At 54.0% G+C, this 11,525-nt stretch overlaps 2 protein-coding genes across 2 annotated transcripts; one reads left to right on the top strand and one right to left on the bottom strand.

Moving 5' to 3' along the window:
* Positions 1 to 297: 297 nt before the first annotated feature.
* LOC105915171 (BTB/POZ and MATH domain-containing protein 4) lies at positions 298 to 1,296 on the bottom strand. Its single transcript, XM_012849080.1, has one exon. It carries the CDS (start codon positions 1,294 to 1,296, stop codon positions 298 to 300), a length of 999 nt encoding a protein of 332 aa, XP_012704534.1.
* A 324-nt stretch (positions 1,297 to 1,620) lies between these two features.
* LOC105915170 (BTB/POZ and MATH domain-containing protein 3) lies at positions 1,621 to 2,589 on the top strand. The gene is made up of 2 exons (XM_022829746.1): positions 1,621 to 2,085; positions 2,167 to 2,589. Exons 1-2 carry the CDS (start codon positions 1,621 to 1,623, stop codon positions 2,587 to 2,589), a joined length of 888 nt encoding a protein of 295 aa, XP_022685481.1.
* The last annotated feature ends 8,936 nt before the right edge of the window (positions 2,590 to 11,525 follow it).

Raw genomic sequence — 11,525 nt, 5'->3', positions numbered from 1 at the left:
ATAATGTACGTCTAAGTGCATAATAATATCAAACGACTTTCAATTTGGAACAGAAGGAGTGCTTTGTTTGAACCAATGAAACCAAACATATACTTTACTTAGAAGCACTGGATAACGGACAATCATCAGCATAGTAATGGACAACTCAGTACTAGATGATGAGGGCAAGCGGCCTGTTCGCTTCAGCTTATTCAGCCGGCTTATCAGCCATCAAACAGTGTTTTCCTCTCACAACAAATCAGCCGTTTCAGCTTTTCAGCCGGCTTATAAGCTGAAGCGAACAGGCCCATGGTTCGCTCATCCTTCCATTCCAGACGAAGGCATGAACTGAACACAACCGTCTCCCAGAGCTTGGCAATGGTGGCGCTGTCCAGTTGAATCCAGCTCAGCTGCCACGGTCTTCGCATCAAGTTCTTTCTGCAGGATCACCATGCATATCTGGTTCAGCCTACACATTGCGTATCGATCCGCCGCCGCATGAAGATTTCGCACAAGTTCTTGGTACTCCTCCCTACCAAGATCGCCCATGTCGGGCAACGCGTCGGTGTAGATGAAGTGGAGCAGGGTCTTGAACACCAGAGGCGTCATGCCGTCGATGGCCATCGTCTCACCAGTGTCCTCCTCCCCCTCCTTCGTCGCCGCCAGCGACTCGGTGAGCTCGACCTTGAACACCGGCGACCGCGCCTCTAGCACGACCCGGTGCGCGCGGAACGCTTCTCCCTGAACGGCGAAGGTGACATCCGCCCCCACCTGCGTCTGTAAGAGCCCGATGAAGTGCTCCCGCAGGTCGGATGGCGGCGGCTCGGCGATCTCCGGAGCCGCCGTGGTCTGGGAGAGCCAGGTCTCCTGCACGACGTCGAGGACGCACTCGACGGTGAGGCGGTCGTCGTCGCCGAGGTACGGCGACGCCGCGAGCTCCGCCCTCATCATGAACGCGCGGGCGCCCCGCTCGCGCTTCTTGGCCTTGCCGGCGCTGAACGCCACCGGCTCCCTGCTACGGCAGACCGAGCGCGGCAGCCCGGTGGCGCGGTGCAACAGCCGGAGGTCGAACAGCGCCCGCGCGGTGGCGTTCGGCGTCACGAGCCGGACGAAGACGGAGACGAACGCCTCGTTGCTCCTCCCGTTGGGGTAGTAACAGATCGCCCAGTCGAAGCCGCCGACGGCGAAGGTGCCGGAGGTGAGGGCGTTCCCGGCGCCGGCGCCCTGCTTGTGGCTGTACCCTTCTATGTCGAACCGGTGCTCGCCGCGCACCGTCGCCGTCGTGCTCGTGGACTTCGTGTTCGGCGACGATGCCATTTCTTTTTGCTTGCTCGTCGACACGATCGTGTGTGTATGTATAGATGTAGAGGATGGATTTGATTGGATCACAGGGTCAGTCAATTGATCATTGAAGAACACGAGGGGTCAAGAATTTTAACTGCAGTTTTGGAGATCGTGGAGAACGCATCGTGTTCCCAAGTCATCATCATGGGAAAACGAAACGAATGCTATTGAATCCTCAGCAAAAACTCAGTGTTCTCTACGATTACTGCGATCTCCAACTATTGAGGTTCTTGAACTTGCTGCCGTCGTCATCTATATACGCACACGGCCGCGCCAGATTCTGGCCATCGATCACACATGGCGTCGTCGACGTGCACGGCGCCGCCGCCCACCGTCCGCGGCGTGCACCATTTCGAGATCATCGGCTACAGACTCATCAAAGGCCTCTCCCCGGGCGAGTACGTCCGGTCCGGCGCCTTCGTCGTCGGCGGCTACCGGTGGTCCGTGCGCTTCTACCCCGGCGGCTTCTCGCCGCCGCACCGCGCGCACGTGTCGGCGTTCCTCAAGATCACGACCAACAGCGCGAGGGCGTGGGCGCGCTTCGACCTCCGCCTGCTCGACCGCGCCACGGGGCTGTCGCGCTCCGTGCACCGCGCTGCGGCGCCCGTCGTCTTCGACTACTCGGCGGCGCACAAGAAGTGCAAGGGCAAGCGCGGCGCCCGCGCGTTCATGCCGCGGGCCGAGCTCGAGGCGTCGCCGTACCTGCGCGGCGACCGCCTCACGATCGAGTGCGTCGTCGATGTCGTCGTCGCCGCCGGCGAGGCCGTCGCTCCGCCTCCGCGCCGGCTCAGGGCGCCGCCGCCGGACCTGTCGAAGCATCTCGGCGACCTGCTGGATCAGCAGGACCTGGCGGACATCGCGTTCCACGTCGGAGGAGAGGTGTTCCGTGCACACAAGGTCGTGCTCGCGACGCGGTCGCCGGTGTTCATGGCGGAGCTCTACGGAGGGATGAAGGAGAAGGGGATGGAGCGCATCGCCATCGACGACGTGCAACCGTTGGTGTTCGGAGCTCTGATCCGTTTCGTGTACACGGATGTGTTGGTGCTCCCTGGTGACCTGGAAGGAGATGACTACAAGGAGATGGTGAGGCATCTCCTTGAGGCGGCGGATCGATACGGCGTGGAGCGGCTGAAGCTGGTATGTGAGAGCATCCTGTGCAGGAGCCTCGACGGGAACACGGTGGAGACGACGCTCGCCTTGGCTGATCAACACTACTGCAAGGCACTGAAAGATGTCTGCGTTCAGTTTATGTCTCTGGGATTATAAGGATGATGGCAGAATCATATATTGAGGCAGATTATCTCTTGTGAACCAAATATGAAATTATGTAGTGCAATCCTTATCTATCATGAAATGTCTTGTTCCTTGGCATGTGTCAATTTCAATTTCTATAATGTTTTTTTTGACAAAAACTCGAGATTTATATATGTCCAAACCTCAAATGAAAAATTTGTTTTGAGGTTGCTTAATCTTCTTGGCTCGCCTAACTTGTCTTAGTCATTCCCACATTACAAACCCCTCGGATAGAATCTGAGAATAAAACTCAGAATAAAAAAAGGACGCGGCTAATTTACGGCAAGTCTAGTTTACGATTATTTAATGGAAATTGCTTCCCCCTTTTGGCCTTTCACCTGTGCCGCGGTGCTAGAAAAGAAAAGCAGGTTTGGCCTTTCACCCGCACACAAATTGAACCACCTAGAAACATACAGCAGCAAAATAAACTGCGCAGGACCAAAACAGAAGGCACAGGCAGACTTTCGTGTGAAAATACATCAACCTGATATGCAAAAATTGGGGTTTATAATAGGCTACACAAACAGATAGCCTCCACCCCTCCCCTAAATCCAAAAATACATCACAGGCAAAACTGAACATGACTCATGGTGCTGCACAAAGCATCTCAGAGAAGAAAAACTAACAGCATATTATCACAAATGCACATACTTGCATATTTGCATATGTGACGAGCTCCTTTCATGACCTGCCATACAATGAGAAAAAAGAGGACCATATCAGCGTCCAACACATAATAAAATGGCAAACAAACAAAAGAAATATGTTGGATGAGGTGAAGAACTTGTGTGTCATAATAATAAGCAGAGGCACTCCAAAAACAAAAGTTCGTCACCAATTGCCTAGGCAAATGCATTGGTTTGCTTGTTCGTAGCTAAAAAATTCCCTAACTAAAAGTATTACTTTGCCTAACTAATAACAGTGATTGACCTAAGAATAATACTTTGGAGTAGCTAGAAGTAACAACGTTAACTAACAAAAAACCATGTCACTGCCTAATGAAACCATGCTATTGCCTAATGAAAACCATATTATAACCTAACGAAACCATATTATTGCCTGATGAAAAATATGCTGTGCCATTTATTTCAACAGATTTCCTCACTATCTTGAATGTAAATTCAGAAGCAAGGATGCAAAAATCCTAGGGGAACTCATAACAGTCTGTGTGTGATAGTTGTGTATTATAATCGCAATGTAGTGGTGGCTAGATGCTTTATTTTCCTTAAGTAGCATGAAACATGATGGCTGATTGCCCAATTAATCATGGGTCTAATACAATAATTAACCAAGATGTCGTATAAATGGAAAATATAGCACAAAGTGAGCATTAGAGTATCAGGATTAGCCATCAACCTGTCAATTCACGTTTTCCTTCAGGACTTTCAGCATCACCCAGTAAATTTAAAAAGATCACTATAATTTGCGTGCAGAAAAGAAGTAGACATATTGACATCAACGAGATAGTTTCGACCTTTGATCAAATGTCTTTAGCAAGACTGCAGAAGCACATTGATGTTGCATTTCTAGTTAGTCCTATGAGGCTAGATAGGATTAAAAACAATAAAAAACAAATGAAAAAAATATGTCTTTCTCAATTTCCAACAAGAAACTTGACTAACCAAATGGACCAGATCCCATGAAGGGTTGTGCTTCATCAACTACACCACCTTATTGTTGATCCTGCAAAATTCCAAATAAGCAAATGTAAGGACATAACCAAACAGAAAGAAACTCAGCAGCATTTGCTAATAAGCTTGTTGAACTACTGAAACAATAATGGATCGCATAAGGCAAAAACTCGACCTGAAACCATGCGATTGCACGTCGACAGAGAAAAGGAGAATCAACAAACTTTGTACGGGAATTATAGTATCATCAGGACCTAGCCACCTCCCGAAGCACCATCCACTGATATCGTACAAAGAAGTATCCCACTAGCTAGATTGATCCAAAGATGAGTTCATGACAAGCATCATCATAAACTAAAAACAGCAGAAATCAAGCATTTTGTGTTTTGGTTTTATTTTAGACATATTTATGGCAAAAAATGCTATTAGACAACATTTTTGCCCACATAGGAATTTTTTGATGCGTGCGGAGCCCAGCATGCCAGTGTCCCAAGCAACTTAATTCCTAGCATTTCATATGCTATGCTAGTAATTCAACACAACAGTTACAGTAAGCAACTTTATGGGAACCTCATAAGTTTTGAAAAATTGTGAGCATGCCATCTAAACATACACACAAAAAAAAATCTTCACGCCTCATCCTCTAGCATCAAAGGCATGGATGGGCTGCATTCTCATTGGCTTTGTGTGAGCTGCTTTGCACCAAGCAGGAATGGAATCAGTATAAAAAATGGCAGATCACTAGATCCCACGAATTGCAAAATCAAAATACAAAAATGGCTAGCTGAAATAAGTAATTTGCTTGTTGATTTGGCATCAGTTGCCTATAAAATGGCGCTTACAAAAAATGATTCAGTAAGAAAAAATGGCAAATCATCGTAATGTGGAAAAATGCTCAAACTAAGACACAGAAACGCTAAACTAAAAATGATTGAACTGCTTGTTGATTTAACATAATTAAGTTGCCTATAAATAAAATCTTTAGGCTCGCCTTTGTGCCATTGTGTGGTTGACAACAGTGCTTTGCCCAATTCAGAACGGAACCTTTTTGTCCTAATTGAGATAGTACTTTGCGTGAGTGGTGACAATTCTTTTACTTGATTGAGATAGTGTTTTTGCCTAATTGAGATAGTACTTTGCCTAAACAATAACAGTTCTTTTGATTAATTGAGAATAGTATTTGTGCCTGATGAAAACAGTAGATTGAAATCCCCTTGTTGCTACCTTCTTATTATTTACATATGAGAAAATAAACACAGATCCTATGAAAACAATGGCAAGTACCAAGTAGCTATATGATTGTAGAAAAGACCGCCGCACTCCGCTTCCCTGACGTCACCGCGGGGTACCTGGGCTCCTGCGACGACTGGCTGCTCTTCGACGGCGTAGGCGACGCCGGCGGCGACGGGTACCTGCTCGCGAACCCGTTCTCCGGGGACACCGTGCGACTCCCGGGCCTGTCCCGCGTCCGCTTCGACGTCGGGGACGGCACGGCGCTCGCGTGGCGCGGCATCACCGACGACTTGAGAGCCCACACCGGGACGACCGTGCGCAAGCTTGTCATGTGCCCGGGCGGCCGAGTCGTCGCCGCCGTGGTCGGCGACGGGCGGCTCGGCAAGATCGCGATGTGCCTCGCCGGCGCGGGCTCCTCCTGGGTGGTCAGCGGCCACGATGCGTGGAGGGGGATCACGGACATCGCGTTCTACGACGGCAAGGTGTGCGCCGTCGAGGACACCGGCGAGCTCTTCGCCATGCCTACCGGCGAGGACGGCCGCACCGGCGAGCCGACGGTGGCCTGGGACAGGCGCGTCATCAAGGCCTCCCACGCCGTGCCGGCGAGACGGCGCAAGAAGGCGCCACCACCGGCGACGCAGTACCTGTTCGTGTCCGGCGACAGGCTGCTGATGATCCACAGAGCGGTCACGGGAGACGGCGCGACCAAGTTCGCACGTGTTCAAGGCCAACCTCGTCACGGCGCGGTGGTCGGAGGTGACGAGCGTCGGCGACGACACCGCACTCTTCGTCGGCCGGTGGTGCACTCTTGCCCGGCGCGTGTTGGCGTACGAGCTGCCGGGGAACCGGATCCACTTCTTGGACGACGACGCGTTCCCCCGTGGCTGCTCTGACAGCTTCGGCTCCTACAACATGGGGGACGGGAAGACTTACCCGCTCCTGCCGCCGTTGGAGCTTTGCAATGGTGCCGGCGACATGGCTCTTCCCTAGGTAATAAAGATCATGAATTAATACAAGTACCAATAATCATCAACTACTGCGAATCCTTCCGACGTGCTCGGCCTCGTCCTGCGCCGGCTCCGTTCCCGCAAAGACCGTCTCAGTCTCAGCGAGCTCTGCCGCGACTGGTGTGCCTCGGCGCGGCAACACTTGCGCCGGCGACCTCGGGCGCGTGCCCCCACCGTGGCCACAGTGGCGCCGGCGGCCATGGCGTACCTCGTGTTCCCGAACGGGAGGATGTTCAGGTTCCCGGAGCTCACGTCCAGCCTCCTCGACAAGAAGGCCGCCGGCTTCCTCGGCGCGGCGTGCGACGACTGGCTCCTCTTCCACGACGACGGCGGCCTGTTCTGCCTGACGAGCCCCTTCACCGGGAAGACGAGGCTGCTCCCGAGCTTCCACGGTGTACGCGCCCACGAGGGGCCCGTCGAGATCGTCAACGAGCCCGCCCCGAGCCTCCGAGCGGTGACGACGCAGTGGAAGGACGACGAGGCCATGGCCGCGCGGAAGCTGGTGATGTGCCCGGACGGCGGCTTCATCGCGGCCTTCTATGGCGGCGAGCACCTCGCCAAGGTCGCGCTCTGCTCGCTGGAGAGACCTCCTCGTGGTCGCACAGCGCGGGCGAACGGTGGCGGCGGTACGACGACCTTGTGCTCTTCGGCGGCAGGCTCTACGCCGTCACCGCCGGCGAGGACCTCCTCGCGTTCGACGTCGGCACCGGCGAGCCGTTCGTCTCCCGCGTCGAGCGCGTCGTCGAGGGCGACCGGCGCTGCCCGATTGCCGCTACGGTCCGCTACCTCGTCCCCTCCGACGGCGGCGACCTGCTCATGGTGCGGCGGCGGCTCATGGTGAGCCGAGATTTCGGTGCAGGATGACGGGCCTGCGCAGGCGACGTGGCTCTTCCCCACCATGACAAGCTACTGCGAGTGAGATACATTGAAGTACGAGTGAATGGTCAATCTTTTTTCATCAATTTATATTTTTATACGTGATTAGTGCATGCAACTTAATATCACACTATAATCGGAGCCGAGATTTCGATGGGTGTAACCATTAAATAAAATGATTTCGAGTATAACTTCTGCTTCCATGTGTGAGGCGGTTTCTATTTTCCACGTTTGAGACTGAGGGAGGGTGTTGAAAGATAAACAAATTGGTCAGAGTATGAAATTCACTTTATATACTAATAACGTATATATGCCATTTTTAACTGAAAATTTAAATTAAAGCACATGAGTTTTAAAGGGCTTTAGCACGTCTTACATTTGTGCCAAGATTGGCCTTTTAGGATGCTCATTGCACTTTTTATTGCCTACTTACACATTTTTTTTCTTAATTGCATGCATCTAGCTCGTATTAAAATAACAGTAGTTCGTATTATAACAAAATTTTAGAAATTATAATTCTTGGTACTTCCACTTGATTGTTTTACTAGCATATATAAAATTAGATCTAATTTGAGCCATAAATCTTGTATAGTTATCCTTGATAGACGCCCCATAAAATCAGATCTAATTTATTTCCATAAAATAAGGCTCCCTTTGGTTGGACTTTCCAACCTACTTTTGCTTTTGCAAAATTCAAAAGGCAATCAAAGGTCCTAAAAGTCACATATACTTTAGGTCAAAAGTTGCTTTTGCTCTAATACAAAACCAAAAGCACTTTCCCCTGCTTTTAGCTGTTTTTGGGTTTGCCCACCTGCCATTGATTATGAAAGATACCGGTTCGTTCTTTTTCTTCTTCTTTTTCCGTTTGCATCTCCGTTGCATGTGGGCTCTCGAGCAGCAATAGAGGAAGCCGGTGAGCGCGAGCTAGCAGAAGCTTCGTCGCGGTGACTGTCGCCTCGAGTGTGGGCTCCGCCGGGGGTGCGGGCTCCACCGTGGGCGTGAGCTTCGCCTGGGGTGGATTGGCCAGCAGGAGGAAGAAGAAAGGACTGACGTGCGGGACCCGCTTGTTGGTGAGAGAGGGAGAGAGTTGAGTGGGGTAGACTTTGGATGACATGCAGGGTCCACTCGACAGTTTATTCAAAAGCCACAATAGATCAACCAAACGGCCTTGTGGTTTTTCCACGAGTGCTTTTCCCACAGTAGCTTTTTCACAACCCACAGTCTCACAGCAGCTTTTTCAAAAACCACAGCTCAACCAAATAGGCCCTAAGTGGTACAAGGCTTTTAAAAACACCCCGTGTTGTGTTGTATGGATGCAAAAAAAAAAATCTAAATTAGACATTTTTTCTATCAGACAAAAAAGAAATTTAGTATGCCATGGCACATGAAGTGTATTCATGATCGATGCGAGAATTTCTTCAAAACTTTTTGCTACAATAATGTAAATTATTTGGGCGGGCAACTTCCATGTGATGCATAAATAAACAGGGGTGTAATGCAAATTCTCACAAACACTTCTCTCTTCTAACCTTCAACGCCAAATACTCCAACTCGTGTAGTTGTCGACCATACAACTTACTTAGCTTGAAATCACCTTCAAACTTGAAAGTACTACAAAAGCCGTGGATGACGGTGCAGTGACGCGCGCCATGGTGCCCGCGGGAGCCGCCGGCGGGCCCGACGCCCACGCCACGGCGCACTTGGTTAAGAGCTTGACGAAGGCACCCATCGGCCTTGCTCATCGTACGTCGTCGCCGTGGCAGTCGCAGCCCGGCGGCGTGCACCTGCCGAAGCCGGCCATCTTCTTGCATTGCCCACGGACGCTTTGCCCGGAACTCACCTGATCGGGCGAGCTTCTCTGAAACGATGAAGCGCCGGCCGGCGAGGTATCCTGCGTCGTCAACCGGCGGACACTCGCCAGCGAGCCCATTCACCGCCGGCGTGCTGCATAGCGCTCCCACCGGCCGGCCAGCGTCTGGCCTCCGGCATGGCGCCCACGACCTACCTCCCGCGCCCGTGAGACCCGATCGACGACGACGACCGAGTCTCTGCCTTTGCAAACCTTGCACGATCTGGACCGCACGTGCTCGATCCAACGGCTGGCAGGTACCCAGGGGGCCGACGGTATTTCAAATAGCGTCCACCCCGGTCGTCATTTCGTTTACCGTCCACGTCGACGCCGGTGATCACCGCCTGGAGCTCCTCCTCCACCCTAAACGTCGAGTAACTCACCGGGCACACGTGCACCGGACCACCAACGACCACGAAGAACCTGACGATGCAGAACCTGGAGGAGCCCAGGTGCACGGCGTAGGTCTGCCCAAGGCTCCACTCCGGGGGAGGCTCGCCGAGCTCCTTCCAGAGCCCACGCACCACCGGCGGCCTCATCTCGCCGGAGTCCGGCGAGGCCACGAGGTCGGCCGCGCAGAAGCGGTTGCCGTCGTTAGTGGACGAGACCCCGAACCAGAGCTTGTGCTCGGGGACGTACTCGGCGAGGCAGGTGAACGGCAGCACCCAGTTGCCGGCCTTCCTCCAGGTCTTGCTCGCCGTGTCGAAGCGGTAGGTTCGCCCGCCGGCGTTGTGGGAGACGACGATGCTCGTGCCGGCGACCACCGCGTAGGAGTCGATATAGGTTGAACGGTGGCTGGGACGACTGTACACGTGGGGAGACGGATCGAGAGGGCTCCATTGCCAGCCCTTGAGGCTGAGGTGGTCATCGTCGTCGTTGGAGAGGACCTCGAAGCTGCGATGCCGGGTCGGCATGGGGATGGGGATTGTGTCCATGACGTAGAGGCCAGGGGCGGATTTGGGCCCCGGGCTGCCCGGGCTGCAGCCCGGGGCGAGGCCCATAAATAGTAGAAAATTGTTTCATAAAAATGGCATAAAAAGGCCTATCAGCCTATTTGCCCACCCCGAGAAGGAGAAAATCCAGTAGGCCAGCAGCCCAGCGGCCGTCGCAGACTCGCGGGCCTCGCGTCAGCATCCCAGCAGGCCAGCAGCCTAGCAGGCCGTCGCGGACTCGCGGGCCGCATCCCAGCAGGCCAGCAGGCCGTCGCGGACTCGCGGGCCTCGCGGTCGAGCGATTGCCCTAGCTTAGCACCGCACGCACGCGGCACGCACACCTGACACCTCCCGTCTCCGCCTCCCTGCTCCCTCCCGACTCCACTGCCGCGGCCGGCGCCCGCCTGCGCCTCCCCAAATCCGCCCCTAAATCTGCCCGTCCGCCGCGGCGGCCGCCCGTCCCGACTCCCGCCGGTCCCGGCCCGGCGGCCCCCGCTCCGGTAGCGCGCTCCTGCAGGCCGCAGCCCGCCGCTCGTCCCGGTCTCCCTGGCTGGCGGCTGCGCCGCGCCTCCGCCGGCCGCGCGCGCCGGCGCGCCGCCCCCTGCGACCGGCGGCCCCGGCGCCCCGCCGGCCACCCGTCCCGGCCTCCCGCAGGCTCAGGTTGTCCCGCACCGGCGCCGCCACCTGCGGGCTGCGGCCGGCAGCCCCGGCGCCCCGCCGGCCGCCGTCCGCGCCTCCGCGGCTCCCTGCGCTGCGCGCCACGGCGCCAGGGCGAGTGGCCGCTCGGCCCCCTAGCGCCTGGCCCGGTGGCCCCTGCCGGCTGCCGCCCTGCGGGCTGCGGCATTGCCCCCCCACCGGCCGCCCGGCGGCCCGGGTGCCCGGCCCCCTGGCGCAGGCCTGGGCGCCTGGCCCCTGCGCCCTGAGGCATTGGCGCATTGCCCCCTGAAGGCCTGAAGTGTTGAGGAACTGAGGACCTGAGGTTGATTTTTTTTTGAAAATTGCTCTACGGTTGCTACTGCCTACTAGCAAAATCAGGAGCAAAATTATGAATATTTCATTTCATTGACTGATTGAGCAGGACTGGTATAGTGGTATTTGAGTCTTATTGCAAGTTGCAACATTTTATACCTTAGAAGTTAGAATGGAGAAATACTATGCTAAAAAAGATGTGTCAAAGAGTGGTGGTAGTGCCAAAACTATAGAGAGCCGGGTTGAGCAAAAAAGACCACGGATTGAACTTGATATGAGAGATATAGTTGCTGATCCAGGACAAAGGAAACCAATTGATGATTTTCATCATGACATTAGGGATGAGGCAAGGAGAGCATATCTACTAGAGGCTGAAGCCGACGGTGAGGGAGAAGGGCCGGAACTTGGGAGA

Source organism: Setaria italica, chromosome IX (genome assembly GCF_000263155.2).
Source record: "Setaria italica strain Yugu1 chromosome IX, Setaria_italica_v2.0, whole genome shotgun sequence".
Taxonomy (NCBI): Eukaryota; Viridiplantae; Streptophyta; class Magnoliopsida; order Poales; family Poaceae; genus Setaria; species Setaria italica.
Note: the sequence above shows the minus strand (reverse complement) of the source record. Positions and strands in the feature narration are given on the sequence as shown.